The following is a 19,712-nucleotide window of genomic DNA, read 5'->3' on the forward strand; positions in this document are numbered from 1 at the left end:
TCACTTGCTGTAATAAAACCATTTATCCACTGAAAAGACAAAAAAGAATAAAATGTGTGATTAGCAGTGAAAATTGGGAACTAATTAAGAAACAAATGTGAATTCATTAAAACAAAATCCCACTATTTAATCATCACAAATTCTTCCTGACAATCCGAACTCCCCCAGTCACACTCAGTTTCACCAAACCTAGACTGATGAGTGCAAGCATGTGCTTCTTATCTTCTGAGACATTAGACTCCAGCCACTGACTCTTTTTGGACTGCTGTTAATTCATAGCCATTGAGCAGCTAAATGTGCTTGGAGGAGATCTGTCATGTCTGCTGGGAGACACTGTGCCTGAGCAGGGGACATCCTACCCACGCAGAAAGAGTGATACTTGCCTGGACTCCTGGCCTTGGATGGCTGAGCCCATCATTTATTTTGACAGTGAATATAATGGGTGAATGAATTAATGAATGTGAAATACGTCCTGTTAAGTGACTATTGATATTTGTCCTATAATAAGAGCATTTTGCTGGTTTTATCCAGCGGGAGACTGATATGATTACTAACATCAGGTCAATTAGAAAGCAACAAGGACTATTTACCTGAGCTTGGGATGGGCTCTGCTTCACCGTATACACTTGCCTGAGGAGGAAAATGTGGACATTTGATACATTTGAATACAATATAAAAAAACAGGGCAGATTACATTTTCTTTTTGTTTATTTATTTGATTTGAATAAAATCAGTTAAACTGCTCATTAAAGCAGTGAATGTCATCATGAATTTTGTTTATGCGTAAATACTTACAGTAAATATTTACACAGTAAATTGTGTTAATTCTGTTGATCAGTTTTTGTTTCTGTTCTGTTTTATTGTTTAGAGAATTAATGACTCATTTCTCCCTTGTTTTGTATGTAATGTTGATGCTGGAGTAGGAGACACTCACTGAGTCTACAATGGCTTTGGCATCGTTGCTAGAGCAGATGAAGGAGCTGTCAGAGACACAGGTGTTCATACTGAAAAGAAAACAAACATTTGAAATAAAGCAGAAGCTGTGAAAAAAAACACCATAATATATTTCTTAGAGGGAGGTAAGTTCTGCACAGCCATGTTTTTTACTGAGAATTATTCATTACTCCATTATTTTTCTCACATTTTGTAGTTTTATAAGTTAAGACTATAGTTCATGTGTTGCTCTGTGTACTTTATTACCCCCATTAAGGAACATCCACAGAGCAGGGTCGTGGATCATTCTCAGCACTGCAGTGTTGTGTGTTGTGTTGGTAGGAGTGGATCTGACACAGCAATGATGCTGGAGTTTTTAAACTCTGTTCACTCACTACCCCCCACTCTATTAGACACACCTACCACGTTGGTCCACCTTGTAGATGTAAAGTCAGGGAGAGTAGCTCATCTGTTGCTGCACAGCTTGTGTAGTTCATCCTCTAGTCCTTCATCAGTGGACACAAGGATGCTGTTGGCTGGATATTGTGGTTGGTGGAAGTCTCAGTTCAGCAGTGACACTAAGGGGCTGAAAAACTCTAGCAGCACTGCTGTGTCTTTTCCACTCGTACAAGCACAACACAGGCTAATACCGCCACCACCACGCCAGTGTCACTGTAGTGCTGAAAATGATCTACCACCAAAATCATACTATTTCTATGGTGGCCCTCTAGGGGTCCTGACCATTAAAGACCAGTTTGAAAGCAGCCAACAGTGTATACAGACTGGACGCTTTCACATTCAATAAGAAGTGCACATAGAATGTGTCACAAGGCAAAATCTGTTCCATTGGAAGTAGGGCAGGTTTGGCAAGATCTTTTGGCTGATTCACAAATACAAGCATTATTAAAAGATACATACCAATTAAGCCCTCCTGCTTCTGTCTTTTTCATTACCAGTGCCTTCCAGAATCCATGGGTCTCTTTAATGGTCTTAATGGCAAAGTCCTGGAAATAAACAAAGACAGCCGAAGAAAATCTTTTGAATAATGTATTTTGATATTTAAATTTAACTGTGAAATTTTAACTCGTGCATTATTTAACTGTCACAATTCTGCTACTTTTTACCCTGTTCTTGAATTCAGCATTGAAGGCAAACTGGTTTTCTGGTTTTCCATCGGGTACTTTGTACATTCTAAACCAGTCCACAGTGGCTTCCAGATATCCTGGCTTCAGCCTCCTCACGTCATCAATATCTGTGAGTATCAGCCAGCATGCCCGTCAGTGAGTCAGTGAGCTGGAAAAAGCTGTGGATCAGCGCATACAGGCGCTTCTCACTCACCGTTAAAATCTTCAGCCTCAGGGTCCTCAACATTAATGACAATGACTTTCCAGTCTGTTTCCCCCTCATCTATCAGTGCCAGGGCCCCTAGCACTTTCACACAGATGACTTCTCCTCGAGAGCACACCTGCAGAGACTCAGAAATGAGAGAGAAGCACTTAAAGAGATAAAAGCCAAAATGACTCCTGTGCTCTAAAATAAATATTCTAAAATTAAACTTAATAGAAATGTCAGCTGCCAAGTCAGACCATAAAAGCTTTAATATATGCCCCCCTGGGCCTCGGTGCAAAAAGTTGAATGAATCATTGCAGTGTAAGAATGAACACTATTTGGAATTCAGATGTTGTGGTTTTCTATGCACAGAACTAACTAATCAAGTCTCACATACACTTCTTTACTCCCACCTTGTTTCCAATGTCACAGATGTCTATGGGGTCATTGTCTCCACAGCATCCTGTGTCTCCATCTTTGTGCCCTGGATCCTCCCAAGTCTAATTGTATGTAAAAATATCAGATTAACTCATAAACTGTGTTAATTACCCACCAGTTCTCTTCTGAGAAATCTGCATCTATCCACAATCCATCCATCCATCCATTATCTGTAACCCTTATCCAGTTCAGGGTCACAGTGGGTCCAGAGCCTACCTGGAATCATTGGGCGCAAGGCGGGAATACACCCTGGAGGGGGCGCCAGTCCTTCACAGGGCAACACAGACACACACACACTCATGCTCCTACGGACACTTTTTTTTGAGTCCCCAATCAACCTACCAACGTGTGTTTTTTGTACTGTGGGAGGAAACTGGAGCACCCGGAGGAAACCCACACGGACACAGGGAGAACACACCACACTCCTCACAGACAGTCACCCGGAGCATGAACCGAACCCACAACCTCCAGGTCCCTGGAGCTGTGTGACTGCGACACTACCTGCTGTACCACCGTGCCGCCCCGTCCACAATCCAAATACTTCCAAAAATATTCTGTGATGTTGAAGTACAGGCTCTGGGGTTTTCTGTCTATTCTGACAACACTGAGATGTAAGGATATTAATATGTGTTTTTTCAGACCTAATGCAAGAGTTGAGTTTGATTTTCTGCTGTTTCCCAAGATGGTGCCAGTTTTGGTGGCATTACCAGGTCCTGCACTTCTCTCTGTTAGTAGATTTTTAAACAGTTCAGGTAAAGCTAGTGTTTCCACTTATAGTCCTTGTGTTAGTGTGTTGTCTTATCTGATCTGCCCATGGCCAGTTTAAAAGGAACCGGAATTAATAAATAAAGGGTGGCCTTTGATTTTCTCACAGTAATGCAGTTACAACTAAGACACAGATCATATTAAATGCCTGGTTGAACACACACAGCAGAGAAGGGAATGTTAGATAAACAGACCTGAGGTATAGCTCCATAGTTCCAGATGTAGCCTCTATGAGGAAATACATTACACACATAACGCAGGTTTCCTTTCTTCAAATCCTGCTTCAGGGGGTTCAGAGGATCTTTGGTTGCAATCTGGGAAAAACAAGCACAGCCAGAAAAAAGTAAACTAAGCTTGTTTAAATGTGTTGTTTCTGACAAAGGTGTTTCATTGTATGTCTGCATCTTTGCATAATTTCAGCAGAATGGGAAAGAATGATGATGAAGGATTACTGCATGATATCTAAATAATACATACTTAGAATGACTGATTATCATATTTTAGACATGTACCATTCTGTGCAATGCAAAATATATTTTATTCAGAAGATTCAGAATAATGGATTAGTGTTCTTTAGTGCTGTAACATTGTGCACTATGGTCCCGGAGGGAACATAATTTCGTTTCACTGTGTACTTGCATAACGTTGAAATGACAATTAAAGATTCTGATTCTGATAATGAAAGATTCTATTTATTTATGCAATTCGTATATGCGGGCACAGCAGGTAGTGTCGCAGTCACACAGCTCCAGGGACCTGGAGGTTGTGGGTTCGGTTCCCGCTCCAGGTGACTGTCTGTGAGGAGTTGGTGTGTTCTCCCCGTGTCCGCGTGGGTTTTCTCCGGGTGCTCCAGTTTCCTCCCATAGTCCAAAAACACACGTTGGTAGGTGGATTGGCGACTCAAAAAAAAAAGTGTCCGTAGGTGTGAGTAAATGTGTGTGTGTTGCCCTGTGAAGGACTGGCGCCCCCTCCAGGGTGTATTCCCGCCTTGCGCCCGATGATTCCAGGTAGGCTCTGGACCCCCCGCGACCCTAAATTGGATAAGCGGTTACAGATAATGGATGGATGGTTACAGATAATGAATGAATGAATGAAATGCATACCTCCATTTTTGCATTGGTCCATCTGGGAACCTCTACAACAGCATGGAAAATATTCTGGTAAAAATCAAAGAGAAAGGTTTTAGAAGTATTTCCTTGAACTGTCACTTGAACATTAAATTTTTTAACTTCAAGCTATAAGCCAAGATAGATTTTATATGATTTTTGGTGCATTTTTAATAAATATGCATAATTATTTAATGACTGCAGAGTGGCATGTAATAAAACTAATAATTGCTATTTTGATTGAATACAATTGAAACCTGAAAAAATGAGGCAGACAGAAATACAGAGACATTCCGCTTTTAAATCACTAATGCCCATGTAGAAATGAGTAGCTCTGGAGTTCAGGGAAAGTGCAATTTGGCCACAGTGTGGAATCTGAAAAGGTTTTTCCTACCATTTATGCCTGGTAATGATTTATTATTGCTAATTATTTAAAGACTGGTAATTATAGTCCATTTGGCAAAGTGTAAAAAGAAATAACCCTAACACTGCAAAGGACTGTACTGTAGTGATTCAGACAGGACAGACACACTACTAAGGACACAGATTAGGAAGCAGTATTGTGGCTGTGTTTCAACTGGGATCTAATCTGCAAAAGGTTTTCACATGGACTGCTGCTTTAAGTGTGCCCTTTAGATTACAGGTCAGATATGCTGATTACAAGCAGCTCAGGAAAACTGGGTTTTTGTGTCAGTATACAGCGGATTAAAAAACATGAACTATAATGGACACTATAATGGATCAAAATGTACATACCTTTCCCTCTTCTGCATAAATGGGAATGTCATGGAAGGGTGATACGTATTTCCCTTCTGAGTTCTCTGTAAAATTATTTTAGCATCAAATAACACATATATAAATTAAATAGGATATTATATAAAAATGTAGACATGAGTAAAATGAATATTTTTTCTTCTATACATTTATGTAAGCAAATTGGAGCAACTCTGTTAATTTATTATGTATTGCAAATGAGAATGCATCACTTGATGTGCTACTTCTTGGCCACTACAAAATACGGGAAATTATACCCATTAAGCCAGAACCCATTCATGTCCAGTGAAATTTAGTGTGAAAGGGAAAATGGCATAAACTTTAGAGTGTGAAATAGTATCAGGGAAAATGAATATTTTGCTGTATTGTAAATTTGAATGGGATGGGGAAGAAAAACATAACATTTCTGTTAACCTTATATATCCTTGTCCACAGACAGGCAGACTAAGGTCAGTTCTTAGTTCATGTGCAACACACCACAGCACGAAGTGAACAATGTATACAGCACAAAGTGTACTATGGTGCACAGTGACATAACCAAAACTCTGGACACATTTTATTGGCTAGTATTAGTTATATATTTTTAAACATTCTTATCATAATAGGAACATGGACTTGCAGTGTTAAAGTGGAATAATGTTTAATTTATAAATTGCTTCACAACATAAAAATGGCATGTCTAATACTGGAGAACTAGAAGATGGATAGTGTATTTTAGTGCTTATGTAGTGTGTTTTTTTTTATTGTTTTCATTAGACTGAGGCTTTTATATATCTCAAAGTATAGCTCTGTTGTTTGTCCTATTACTGTCACAAACAGATGTTTACTAAGGCTTACCCTGAACAGAGCTAGTTTTGTGTGAGTCTTTAGCTTATCAAACAAGATTGGCCATTGATTTAGCCATTTAACTTATGAAATGACAACACATGTATATACAATATATCGGAAATATGATATGCTGTCAAACAAAATATATAGTTATATATAGTTAGTAATAAACGATATACAAATTAATATAGTTGCATAATCTTGATGTATGAGGTTGACTTACTGAAATAGACCCTGTAGTCCTGTGTGTTGGGTCTCCCTCTCTCCTCTATAGTGAAGCTCATGTTGATGTCTGCTGGCTGTTATTGGCGTCAGGCTCAGATGTTCTGTAAAGCTGTACAGGGCGCTGTGATAAACTTGCAGGCTGGAGTCTCCTGGGCTTAGCTGACACATGCGTGAATCTTAAGCCAATAGTCAGCCTTTACTATCCTCCTTATCCAAGCACTGACCATGACAGAATGGAAAAGGAATATCTCCAAGGAGTGACCCATGTCATCCAGGGCCTGTGTTCATGGTACACTGTGACACCAGATGAAGAGCTGTTTTAAAATAAAGACAATCATGTAATAAAATTGAATAGATCTTTTCTCAAGTCAGATTTAACAAATTTAGCACATGTACAGGTGTATTCCAAAAACAGCATTTCCTCATTAGTTTGCTGTATGTGCTGATATAAATGTTTAAAAATGTTTCTGTCCCAAAATGTTGTATGACTCTTAATATGCTACAATAACAAGCACAGTAATTTTATTGTGAAACATTATATTTCTATTTGTAGCCTACTGTGTGGTCTAATGTTGCAGATCTTTACAGTTCATTACATATTTCCTGCCCCAGGGACAGAGGAATGAGAGTGGAATGAGTGGAAAAGTGGACATGTGTGTGTACCCTTGGTTAAAATTCATGGGCTCACCTGCTTGAATATCTCTTTGCAGGTATATCTACTGCAGATTGATTGCACCATATGGGTAGAGTTAAGCTAGTTAAGCTGCATTGCTTGGATTAGGTCTTAAATCCATGCTTTGACTTCCAACTCTTTGATTTTACTATACATTTTATATATAGGCTGTTATGTTCCTGACAGTGTATTTATATAAATAAGCAATAAGAATAATCAATATATCTAAAGTAATCCCATCTAAATAAAGAACTATTTGGCTTTTTAAGACAATAATCCATAAAGACCACTCCTGAGCATGGATTTTTCAAAGACTGATGCCTTCATTTTTGTCAACCAGGATGAAACATTTTGAGAAAGGTGCAAACCTGTATAGCTGGCAGGTTGTTGAATTCTTTAATAGCTGAATAACAGACGTAAAGTCGGTCAAGAAAGACTGTAAATTCATGAGGAGGCTACACATAAAGCAAGAAATATGGGCCTCGGAAACGATGTGGAGTGGCAGACATTCAAGAGCAAGAAGTAAAAAAATATAGGCCTTCCGTATACAACTAAGGTTAATTTCTCAGCTTGTGGTGATTAACATGCTGTTCTAAGAATCTGGGCTCTGGCAAAGACCACAAATAAAACATGTAAAGACTACTATGACCACATGAATTTAAATGGTGTTGAATTCAACGACAAGCCGTTGGTGATGGCGGCCTGCTCAGGTGTCAGGTCACGCGTATTATAGCACCATCTACTGTTGTTTGATTGAGTTGTTTCACACTAGTTCTAAAAGGAAAAACGCTGCTAACTTAATCGTATAGAAAATTCCAATAGAAATAGAAATTCCACACATATTTATTTCTTATTCTTTTGAGCTGAAAATGAATGCGAAGGTTTAACATATATATTTATTTATTTGAATATCGCAGAATGCTCTTTCCGTTTTTTTATATATTCGCCTTTGTTAAATTACAATGGAGTACACAAACATAACAGACATAACAAATGTATCACTAATTATAATATTATTAGTATTATGTATGTAATATAATTATTATAATAATTATAATAAATAATAGCATACGCTCTCTGGATAAGAGCGTCAGCTAAATGCTGTAAATGTAAGTAATAATAATAATGATAATAATTATGATACAAATATTACAATAAAAATGTGATACAATAATTATTACTGACAATATTATTGATGTATGTATATTATTTTTAATGTTATTTCAGTTGCTGCGCTTTCAGTAATGTCCAGTTGGGGGCGGGATCTGTTGCTAAGATACGGTAAACTCCTAAGTCGATATGAGAAACTGTGGGAGCTGAAGAGACCCCCGTCGAGAGGAGAGTAGGTTGTTTGAGGGTTATCCGCTCAGGTGAGTCTCGCTGTAACAACTCCTTCAGCGAAAACTAACTTTTACAGTCTGTCTCTCACAGCAAGGAGAGCACTGACTCTAGTCACAGGCAGCGAACACGAAACTTCCAGCATCTGTAACGTCAACGAAACTTTCAAATGTTCCGTTCCACCTTAAATGGACTTAGCGTCAGCCTTGTAAAAGATAATTTCAGCGACTACATAACCCATTTTATTTATTTATTTTATCAAGAATGATTAGTGAACTTGATGGCTCGTTCATGTAATATTAAATAGCAAATAAATTAAATGGCAAAATCTCAATACAAATAGATAAACTATACCTCTGAGATCAGGAGGTGGCTTTTAGAGGCATTTTAGCACAAATGTAGGTTTGTCAGGTTTGTGTATTTGGCAACATTTTGGTGTGTAGTGTTTCCACAAGTGGGTTTACCTTGTGAGTGTGTACAAGCTGAAGGAGTATCTGTCATGGACATATGACGTAAAACGGGCGGGATTTTGTGTGAATGTGTGCGCGCGCAATACTTTCTGGTTTACTTAAGCACTGTGTCAAACATTGGGATTTTATATTAAGATGACATGTTTTTTTTTTTCTTTTTGATTTGGGTTGAACATACTAAATAACATGACATCATCATCATCGTTACAGTTTGTAACGTTTGTACTATTGTGCTTTGATGGCAGCAAAAGCTGCTAAGTGGTATCCACTCACTTTGCTCATGCCTAGTGTGACCAGATCTGAGATGGTGCAAAAGAGGACACGCCTCCGGGGGGAGCTTTGACTCGCCCCTCACTGCCGTTGTATGCTTAGCTGAACCTACGTGTGCTTTTAGGTCCTTTACACCTATATTTGCTACACAACACATGGGAATTTCTTTTTTAATTCATCCGAGAATTTACATTTACGTTTCGGCATAGCTGCTCGAGATGAGGGTAGGTACATGAGCTTTGCCTGACGTAAACAAGGACCACTGAAGTGCAGACTGACCAATTAAATGTTTACAGAGAAGGTTCTCGACCAATAACGGTAGCTCTACAGTCAGACCGTGCAATCAGAAGATTTTAGGCTACTTCACCACGCCCCCTTCTTACTCAAGCGAACCAATCGGAGTAGGGGAGGGCGGGACTAGTTTGTGAACGAAACGCTTCTCGAAATTCTATGTAAGCTCTAGAAAAACAAAATCCCGGACGTTTGTGAAATTCCGCCTGGACATTTTTTTAAGTCTAAAAAAGAGGACATGTCCGGGTAAAAGAGGACGTCTGGTCACCTTACTCATGCCTCTCTGGTATTATTGATGTCACTGCTGTTCGAGTATCAAAATAATGTTCTTCACAGATTTCACTGTGAAAATACCCGGAAAATGGTGTGTGGATGATATCACTGGCAAAAATCACATGTAACAGACAAAGGCCAGTTTAAAGGCAGCTCCATACATGGAAATGTCTTCTATTTTATGGAGTTAGTTTTGTCAAAATTATTGAGAGGATTTTTTTTTATTCCAAACAAAAATATTGAAACGGAAGAAAATACATCCAAAGCAAAACTCATTAATGGGACATTTTTCAGTTTTAACAAACAAATCTTACAAATTGAACCTTGCATTGATCTCTGTTTAGCAGGGCCTCCACATCCAACCACTCAGCTCTAACAAACACTGTCTTGTAGGACTCGTCATGGAGATTGTGTACGTGTACACTAAGAAACGCAGTGAGTTCGGTCGTCAGTGTAACTTCTCAGACAGACCAGCTGAGCTGCATGTGGATATTCTACCTGACCCTTCTCTTGCTGCCAACTTTATAGATAAAGACCCCTGTGATGTGTCCATTCAGTGCACACAGGAAATGTCAGAACATGAGGTTAGTATATCATTCAGAGCACCATTCATGACATCCACAAATACTGCATGCTATGGACTACTTAGCTGATATGCGTTTATTTTTTATTTAGGTAAACACAGAAAGCTTTGAGTATGAGACATGTGGAATAAACCATGTGGAAGGCGGTTGGCCAAAAGATGTCAACCCCCAGGAAATGGAGCAGACAATTCGATACAGGAAGAAAGTGGAGAAAGATGAAAACTATGTGAACACCATCATGCAGCTGGGGAGCGTGAGTATCATAACAAAGACACAAGATCTTAATATAACATTCACCACACGTGGCCCAAAAATGCATACGTTCTTAATTCGGGCCATTGTTATTTGTATTGTCGCTGTCCAAATCTTCATTTTTGTCATTTTTATGTTTTTCTACATCATTTAAACACAGAAGCTGTCATTCACATTGTGTGAAAATTGCTGCAAAATTAAATAGAAAAAATACATTTACATTGACTTCCATTGGAAATTAAGAAGGTTTTTTTCTTTCTTCTGTAAAGTAACTATTTTTGAGAGATTTTTAATTGGACAATGATGAAATTCTGAGTACACAGTGAATCAATCTTAAGAGATTAATGGGAAACTGTATGGGAAAGTAAACTGAAATCAGATTCAAATAAGCCCCGTGTACTTTTTTTTCAAGTAGAACTGATGTGTGTAGTTGAGATTTATCCATCTCAAGCCTTTGTTCTTCTGTACTGTAGCACATGGAGCATTGCATCAGACAGAACAATGCCATTGATATCTATCAAGAGTATTTTGAAGAGGAGGAGGTAGCAGAGGAGATGGACGAGCAGCCTTCAGCCAAAACCATCAATGTGTTCAGGTAACCCTACTAAAAAATGATGACAAAGTTTTAATAGTAGAGCTTAGAATGACATAAATCTGAGTGAATCCCTGATGATAAAGTGATTTGCCATATTGCCCTCAGACTGTACAAGTACACTCAAGGTGTGATAAGATCTAAGCAAACCCATCTAGTGTTGTTGTAGATGAATCTCCCCAAGGACTTACAGCAATTTGCAAGTTCAAATCTTATAGCATTGTACTCTTTTACATGCTTACATACTGCAAAATGGGGTTCAAGTCCCAGTTTGTGCAATAAAGCTGTCTGCCTTGAAAAAACCTAATTTTTTACCCAAATATGTATGACCTTGGACCTGCAAAGTATTTAGAGTAATAGAGCTCTGTTTCTACAGGAAGCAATTTGCATTTTCTATCAGATGTTTTCTATATTCAGAGACCCTAATGAGATAAAACGCACAGCTACCAGTCTGTCTTGGCATCCTGATGGCAACCGTAAGCTAGCTGTGGCATACTCTTCTTTGGTGTTCCAGAAAGCCACCAAGGACATGAGTTATGACTCCTATATCTGGGACATTGGTATGTCACAAATATTTCCACTGTTAATCTAAGGCTATTGTCTATTATTGTTATACATATTACAGTACGTTACGTATCATGATTAAAGTATCAACCGTAAGTGTATGACCACCCCCTTGTTTTTACACATACTTTGCATTCTCAACAAATAGAGGCACTTTGTAGTTCTACAATTACAGAATGTAGTCCAGTTGTATGCCCCTTTTCATTCTGTTCTTCAGTGGTCATTACCCCCTCAAAGCAGGTAGGATTTGGGTGGTGGTTTATTCTGGTATGAGCAGATCAGACACAGTAGTGCTGGTGGTGTTTTTAAACCCCTCAGTGTCATTGATGCTTAAAAAGCTGGCTGCGAAGTCAACTAATGATTAAAAATTCCAGCAGCACCAAGGTGTCTAATCCACTCATACAAAAACAACACACACTAGCACATCACCACCACATCAGTGTATAATCCACCATCAATATCAGCTACTTGGTGGTACTGTGTGGGTCCTGGCCATTGAAAAGCAGGGTTAAAGCCGCAAACAAATATGCAGAGCAATTAATGGACTTCCCTCTATGAAGGTAGAACTGAAACTGCTCCTCTATAGTTACTTCAGCTGAGAGAATGTTTTACTATGATGGTGATACAGAGCAACACAATTTCTTTTTTTTTTTTTATTCTCTCTTATAAAGAAAACCCCAATAAACCTGAGATGACTTTGAAACCGGTCTCTCCACTTGTGTGTCTGGAGTATAACCCCAAAGACTCACACATTCTGGTTGCAGGGAGCTACAATGGACAAATCAGTAAGCACAAACTACACATCTTTACTGTCAGAAAAGTCTTTTATATTTTCCTACTCTCCACTTTTCTGTTTCGCTTCCTCACATAAGTCTTTATTTCTTAATTACTTTGTGTACAACTTATGCTGGCTGTGACGCTTTATGTGACTTTTTAGCAACCCTGTGTGTCCTAAGCACTCTCACATCCCACATAATAACTTTAAATGGATTAATGGAAAATGTTCTTGTTTCCTGACAGCAATTAAGTATAAAAGGGCAGCACTTATGCAAACTTATAAAATGGCATCAGATAAACGAGGGATTTGAAGTAGTTATTCAACATTTAAGTGTGCCTAAATGGCTTATATTCCTAAACTGCAGTATAATGAAGGTATAAATATATCAATCTAGTTTGTATCAAATGTATATCATTTTTTTACCCTCACATTTATGTTGTATTATTGGTTTGTGTTCAATATTAAGTTTAGACATCTGTGCAAACGCTTTCCTGAGTGTCAAGTTTCTTTTCAGCGTACTGGGACACACGTAAAGGAAGCCAGCCAGTTGAGACGTCTACTATCGAGCACAGCCATAGAGACCCAGTCTATAAGGTCATCTGGCTGCAGTCAAAGACGGGCACAGACTTCTTCTCGGCTTCCACTGATGGTCAGGTCAGTGTAAAGTATCAGGACAGTAAAGTGTAAGGTGATAAAGGACTGCAGTGTCCTCTGTTTAAACTGGTATTTTGTTCTTTTCAGGACCAAGTTTCTCCTTAAAAGTTGGGGACAATAAATACTTAATTGTAGTCGTGCTAATTATTACCACAAACATCACAAAAAAAACAATTGGGGATTATATTGTTTACCAGGTGCTGTGGTGGGACATACGGAAAATGAGTGAGCCCACAGAAAGACTGGTGCTGGACCCGAGCAAGAAGGGCAGCCTCGATAATGCACTTGGGGCCATCTCACTAGAGTTTGAAACTACCATGGTAAGTCTGCTCTTTCGCAACCATCAGAGGAACAGTGTAAATGAGTTATTTCAGATTAAGGCATAATGAACGAAAACCTGAAGACTCCATTTTACTTACCAGCCCACAAAGTTCATGGTGGGCACTGAACAGGGGTTGGTGGTCTCCTGTAACCGTAAAGCAAAAACTCCAGCAGAGAAGATAGTATGCACATACAGTGGGCATCATGGGCCTATCTATGCCCTTCAAAGGAACCCCTTCTTCCCAAAGAACTTCCTGACTGTGGCTGACTGGACAGCCCGGATCTGGTCTGAGGACATTCGGGAATCCTCCATCATGTGGACCAAGTAAGAATATTTAATTACTAATAATCACACTGTTGAGTGATGGAGTCCTGTAGAGTTTAGTTCCAGCAATAAGTAAATTCAAAGTGTTTTGAGTGTGTGTGTGCTTGCTCTAGACTGTATAGACAATTCACAATGCACTGTTGTGACTTAGAAGAGTATTTCTATTTTTATAGACCTTAAATAATACAGATGTGTCCCTGTTGTCCGTATGCTTGCAGGTACCACATGGCCTACCTGTCAGATGGATGCTGGAGCCCTGTTAGACCTTCTGTCTTCTTCACTGTTAAAATGGATGGTACTTTAGATGTGTGGGACTTCTTATTTAAGCAGAATGACCCGACACTCAGTCTTAAGGTACACTTAAATCAACTCTCAGTCTGACCACCTGGCCTTAATAAAATTCCAGTCTCGTCCTGGTATTTACAGTATAATACTCTCAGGTGACGTTACTTGAAATATGTATATTCTCCAGTTGTATGCCTTGCACGTCTATTGTTCTTCTGTAACTGTTCAATTGGATCTTAAGCATGTTCTGAAATTGTGAAGTATCACAATTTTAAATGTGTGTGCTGCTTGTGCTAGGTGTGTGATGAGGCTCTGTCCAGCATGCGAGTACAGGATAATGGCCGTTTTCTGGGCTGCGGCTCACAGCTGGGCACTGCTACGCTGCTGGAGATATCTTCAGGTCTTTGCACATTACAGAAAAATGAGAAAGCACTGGCTACGGCGGTGAGATGTACACATACAAAATACAAATACACACCCCTACAGAACCTTGCCTGTCTGTAATAATGTTCCAAGAACAGTCCAGTTAAACAAAATATCAAGAAATTAATGTTCTTTGATGAAGGTATTTTGTGTATTAGGTCAAAAGGTCCTTATACCTTTGGTTTTAGAAAGTTATTCGTAGCTTTGGACTTAGGAAAGATAAAACAAAACAAAATGTCCTGTATATGAAGATAGATAGCACTTTGCATCCGTATTATTTTTTTATTATTTTTTATTTTATTTTATTATTCATTCATTCATTCATTCATTCATTCATTATCTGTAACTGCTTATCCAGTTCAGGGTCGTGGTGGGTCCAGAGCCTACCTGGAATCATTGGGCGCAAGGCGGGAATACACCCTGGAGGGGGCGCCAGTCCTTCACAGGGCAACACAGACACACACACACATTCACTCACACAGTCACACCTACGGACACTTTTGATTCGCCAATCCACCTACCTTTATTTTATTATATTAAATAAAAAAGAATTCTCCAAGAAGCTTGGGGTTTAAGGCCTAACAGTGCAGAAAAACTTGAAATAACTTTATCATTTATACTTATACAGGCGGCACGGTGGCGCAGCAGGTAGTGTCGCAGTCACACAGCTCCAGGGGCCTGGAGGTTGTGGGTTCGATTCCCGCTCCGGGTGACTGTCTGTGAGGAGTTGGTGTGTTCTCCCCGTGTCCGCGTGGGTTTCCTCCGGGTGCTCCGGTTTCCTCCCACAGTCCAAAAAAAAAAAAAAAAAACACACGTTGCAGGTGGATTGGCGACTCGAAAGTGTCCGTAGGTGTGAATGTGTGTGTGTCTGTGTTGCCCTGTGAAGGACTGGCGTCCCCTCCAGGGTGTATTCCCGCCTTGCGCCCGATGATTCCAGGTAGGCTCTGGACCCCCCGCGACCCTAAATTGGATAAGCGGTTACAGATAATGGATTTATACTTATACATTCAGGAACGTTGTGTTAATAGATCTGTGTGTATGTTTTTGATATCAGATGTTTGAACGGGAGACAAAGCGGGAGAAGATTCTTGAGGCCCGTCACAGAGAGATGCGTCTGAAGGAGCGCAGTCGCTCGGAACAGAGCAAGGAGGACGAGACCAAAGAGGGAGAGGGAGAGGAAAGTGTTGAGGAGCTGGTGGCTCACGCAGAGAGAGAGTTCTTTGAGATTGTGGAGGCAGAAATGAAGAAATGGGTGAAAGACGAGAAACAAAAACAAGATCTAGAGAAGGTCAGGAATGGAGAATGTTAAGTGCTCAAGGGCTATAATTATAAAAACAATTGTGTTTACTTATCAAGAATGCTTTTATCTTGCTAAAATATAGTTTCACCTTAAGGATGGCACCCTGTAAAAGGGGTTAAAAAACATTCTGTGGAGTGAAATAGTACAATAAGAACTGCGGGTTCCTTTTAGAACTTTTCAGTGGATAATTCATCAAGGAGCAATTTGTAGAAAGTAGATTTTGGAGAGGAAAAAGCTTTTTAAAGGTTAAAGAACCTCCACATTTAAAGATATATTGTAAGATTGTAAATATATATTGTATTCATTTTCTGGAGCCACTGCCCTAAGCCAAAAGAAAACTGTTAGGAATTTTGGAGAGTAACTCTGCCCTCAGTACTTCTATATCAAAGACCAAGGGGTGTCTCAAAAAGGGGAGAATACAAATTTAAATAATTAAAAATGTGTCCATGAAGGCACAGTTACTCAAGGTTAAAGAGAAATGCCACTACAAACAGTATTTGCATCGCAGACACCTCAAGTCTTTTGAGTCTAAATGATTGATTATATCTTATCTGCTGATTTATTTAGAAATTGTCAAAAATGTGGAATTATTTTATGGAATGTATTATTTCACTGTATTTTGGAAAACTTTTGATATGATATGCCATCGCTCCATTGTATGTTTGGCCATATTGCCGACATACAATTCACTCATTATGCAATTGCCATGAATTCAAGAAAGAACATCAGGTCATACTGCAAATCACTGATCATTTAAAAAGTTCCCTAACCAGTAATTACAGTATCTACAGCATTACAGTTCTAATGAGAATGGAAGAATGTTTTTGACTGATTTTATACCTGTCACCATCCCTCCTTCCAAGCCTTAGTAACCTGTCAAACGTAAATGCACTGGTTTGTTTAGCTTTAACAGATTGTGCCCTGTTTTGGTTCACTGCTCCATTAAGATAAGGCAGCAGTTGCCTATGTATAGTACCATGTGGCGACCTCTCCCATAAAGGCATTGTGTAAGACACAAGGAGAAAAACATCAATAACCCTTTCTTGGTCCTTACATTCAATGCTTTATTTGAACTGTGTGTTGATGACCAGCTGTATGCATATTGTTGCAAAAGAACCTCTGCAATTATTTTAAAACACAACACAAGTTTTGATCAGCAAATATTTACAGTAAAACACTTTAAACTAGATTTCACAGAAACCAGAACAGTGATATTGCATGTCATTCATGATACAGTGCCACTGAAATTATGACCGGCTGAACATTGTAGATGCAGTGTTTCCTAAACGGCTCTATTTGTTTTTCCTCAGGAGAAAGGTGTGTGTGAGGAGAAGGAGCCATAAGAAAAAAACTGTAAGCGCACAGCCTTGCCTCCACTCGGCCTCACGCTATACATCAGAGCACCCACTTGCCTCATTTCCTGAAAAGGCAATACAAAATTGATACTGTAGCCTGAATAACAATAATGCATTTTGCATTATTATATTTTTATCTAGAATTATTTAGCAGCATTCCATGGTGAATTAATCTTACTGTTTAAGGATTAGCTTAGCTTTAGTTCAGTGGGGGTGTGTATGATTTGATTTTGAATAAAAAAACAATCAAGCGTTAATTATAGTTTAATCTTCAACTCATCAGCTCTTCATACATGTTCTTTAATTGTTCAATATGCACCAATATACAAATGTGTTTGACAATATTTGTCACATTTGTGTTGATAATAAATGGCAATGAAATCTGATACAAATGTCTGAAATAAAACACTTAATATTTTTTAAATGACAATTTGTGCTTTAAATTACTTGATTTAAAAATAAACTTTGTATAAATTTGAATAAAAATAATTACAACATTATTATTGCCACAACCAATTATTAAACTGCAAAGATAATTCATAAAAAAGGTCCATATGTTACTGTGAGATAACTTCTGGTAGCAGATGTGAGTATTTTAGCACCTTCATCTATCAACTGCCGTACATCAACCTTTCACCAGCTTCAGCTTTGAACCTAAAATCTAACACCTGCTCATTGAAGAATTCTGAAGACCATGAATGGCTGAATATGAATCTTTTTTAGATAATTCAGGTGTAATAGTGACACACAAAAAGTGTTTGGTTACAGTGACTCTTGGGTTTATCCTGCTTCATAATTTCAAATTCAGCTTAAAAATGAAGATTGATAATTAGCTAATGATATAAACAGTAATAAGTGTTGGGTGCAGTTCCACACGCCATCAAAGACTTGTCCAGCAGGTGGTGCCGAAACCACTAAACGGCCTTTGAGGACCAGGACTCATCATTTTTCTACGCACCTGAAAAAAAACCTAGCTAGGAGGACGAAGGCACTGCCCCCAACCACAGACTACACAAATAAATGTACAATTGCACACTTTCTTTACCATTTAAAATCCACGACCAGTTGTTGTTGTAAACAATTCATCCAACTCTCAATGCACTGCCTGTTTCTCTAAACCACATTGTGCATTATTGCCTTATTCCCAGTTTAGCTTTCTTTGTTTTTTATTGTCATCAGTGGCAGTAAACCCACACACACACACATATACACACACTTGTGCACTAGGGACAGGGAGTACACACACCCCAGAGCAGCGGGCAGCCATCCCACCACCTTGGAAGAAGTTGGGGTTTAGGTGTGATGAAGGGGAACCTCAGCCATGGAGGTTGAGGGAGGAGGCAGCGGTCTTCCTTCACCCCCCCCCGCTGGTCTGCTGGATTTCTTGCCTGCTTCACTAAACTTTAGACCACGGCTGTGCCCTTACTTTGTGTTGTGAGTTTGGAGAAGCAAGGGTAACTGCATCTAGATAGTCTACCAATATTATAATAAACGATTAAATATTCTATCTGCTGAATGAACGTACTCGTTGGGGAATAACAAACAAGAGGTTGACTACAGTACATAGAAATGGCAAATATTATTTTATATATGAAGTCCAGCAAATTAAATATAAATTGCTGACTTAAATATGTTTAAAGTCCTAAGTGAACACTTATTTTGCACTCGGAACGTCAACAAAACATTCTTGAAAACACTTGGCACTTAGAAGACGAACCAATCCTAGCGCAGGGGACCGGGTATTAGCCAATGGTAGCGGGCGAGGGCGGGATTTGGCGGAATATGGGTGGTAAAAACAAACGTCGCTGTGCTACCTGAGAGCGGAGAGGACGCAGTTTATATGTCGACTGGGTTAACGCTACATGAGAATGGCGGAGAGGAGTGTTCTGCAGGTTTACACTTACCGCTGATCTCTAAGGGGACGGCACACAACACACAGCTGCTCTCGGACAATGGAGGACACTGAGAAGAGCGGTTGAGATCCCTCTTAGACGTAGTGAACATTTATCTTCTCTCTTAACGGCGTTTTACCTAGAATAAAAACACGTATCTACCCCTGTTGACTTTCTAACGGGAGTCTTAGTCCTGAATGCGGTGATCACCATGGTGACACTACAGAGAATATTTTACCTGACGTTCCTTTAAGCTCCAAACTTACAGGTTCGCAGCTGTTCGTGAGTTTGTTGTTGTCATGAAGGATACCGGTGAATCCAAGGACCACCAGCTAACAGTGAGTATATCTGCTTGTAGATATTATACAGTCAGGTAGGTCAATGATTTCTGTTGGTTAACTTCGACGTAATGGCATTATTCATGGGCATCTTGTAAAACAAACTAGTTATAACTATGTAGTGCATTTGCTCAGATAAAGTGATACATCACTTAATAACATAGGTATTTGTACAGCCACTGTTTTGCATGTGTTCTTTGCATTTTTAATCTATTTGAAAAGTCAGTTTTAAATAATAGGCTATATGCAATAGTTCCAATACACTTCACTTTATTCACTTTAAATGTTATTCTGTAGTAGAGTTGTCATTATCAGTGTTATTACATTAATTACTGT

General features: G+C 39.0%; 3 protein-coding genes across 8 annotated transcripts in view; 2 read left to right on the forward strand and 1 right to left on the reverse strand.

The window, feature by feature from the left end:
* ppa1a (inorganic pyrophosphatase 1a) lies at positions 1-19,286 on the reverse strand. Of its 3 annotated transcripts, none has more exons than XM_066663737.1 (12): positions 19,051-19,286; positions 6,397-6,712; positions 5,328-5,392; positions 4,569-4,622; positions 3,660-3,779; positions 2,676-2,762; positions 2,272-2,398; positions 2,058-2,185; positions 1,852-1,937; positions 935-1,004; positions 591-630; positions 1-29 (listed from the first exon to the last, which is right to left on the reverse strand). In XM_066663737.1, exons 2-12 carry the CDS (start codon positions 6,455-6,457, stop codon positions 1-3), a joined length of 867 nt encoding a protein of 288 aa, XP_066519834.1. In that variant the 5' UTR covers positions 6,458-6,712; positions 19,051-19,286. The 3 variants fall into 3 exon arrangements, with proteins under 3 accessions (XP_066519834.1, XP_066519833.1, XP_066519835.1); XM_066663736.1 differs by lacking the exon at positions 19,051-19,286 and adding an exon at positions 7,440-7,646; XM_066663738.1 differs by lacking the exons at positions 3,660-3,779; positions 19,051-19,286 and adding an exon at positions 7,440-7,646.
* Positions 8,364-17,568, forward strand: dnai2b (dynein, axonemal, intermediate chain 2b). Of its 4 annotated transcripts, none has more exons than XM_066665658.1 (13): positions 8,364-8,441; positions 10,107-10,297; positions 10,389-10,550; positions 11,023-11,144; positions 11,559-11,701; positions 12,377-12,490; positions 12,998-13,137; positions 13,335-13,457; positions 13,560-13,783; positions 14,002-14,137; positions 14,366-14,512; positions 15,546-15,779; positions 17,102-17,568. In XM_066665658.1, exons 2-13 carry the CDS (start codon positions 10,115-10,117, stop codon positions 17,132-17,134), a joined length of 1,761 nt encoding a protein of 586 aa, XP_066521755.1. In that variant the 5' UTR covers positions 8,364-8,441; positions 10,107-10,114; the 3' UTR covers positions 17,135-17,568. The 4 variants fall into 4 exon arrangements, with proteins under 4 accessions (XP_066521755.1, XP_066521756.1, XP_066521757.1 ...); XM_066665659.1 differs by having other exon boundaries at positions 8,413-8,441; positions 10,058-10,297; XM_066665660.1 differs by having other exon boundaries at positions 8,416-8,441; positions 10,061-10,297.
* Positions 19,269-19,712, forward strand: part of kif19 (kinesin family member 19) — a 44,494-nt gene continuing 44,050 nt past the window's right edge. The window contains exon 1 of the mRNA XM_066663735.1: positions 19,269-19,376. Within this exon, the coding sequence (XP_066519832.1) occupies positions 19,338-19,376 (39 nt within the window). The 5' untranslated portion in view covers positions 19,269-19,337. The remainder of the gene's footprint in view (positions 19,377-19,712) is intronic.

This window comes from Hoplias malabaricus, chromosome 3 (assembly GCF_029633855.1).
Source record: "Hoplias malabaricus isolate fHopMal1 chromosome 3, fHopMal1.hap1, whole genome shotgun sequence".
Lineage (NCBI taxonomy): Eukaryota > Metazoa > Chordata > Actinopteri > Characiformes > Erythrinidae > Hoplias > Hoplias malabaricus.

What these genes read in the sequence shown, in the direction of transcription:
- ppa1a (XM_066663737.1), bottom strand. Translation starts at nt 6,457, where the DNA reads ATGAGCTTCACTATAGAGGAGAGAGGGAGACCCAACACACAGGACTAC. An exon ending in ATGCTGAATTCAAGAACAGG is followed by an intron (nt 1,938 to 2,057) that starts GTAAAAAGTAGC and finishes GTTTATTTCCAG; the next exon opens with GACTTTGCCATTAAGACCAT. An exon ending in CCAAAGCCATTGTAGACTCA is followed by an intron (nt 631 to 934) that starts GTGAGTGTCTCC and finishes TTTCCTCCTCAG; the next exon opens with GCAAGTGTATACGGTGAAGC.
- dnai2b (XM_066665658.1), top strand. Translation starts at nt 10,115, where the DNA reads ATGGAGATTGTGTACGTGTACACTAAGAAACGCAGTGAGTTCGGTCGT. An exon ending in AAAACCATCAATGTGTTCAG is followed by an intron (nt 11,145 to 11,558) that starts GTAACCCTACTA and finishes TTCTATATTCAG; the next exon opens with AGACCCTAATGAGATAAAAC. An exon ending in TCCTCCATCATGTGGACCAA is followed by an intron (nt 13,784 to 14,001) that starts GTAAGAATATTT and finishes GTATGCTTGCAG; the next exon opens with GTACCACATGGCCTACCTGT.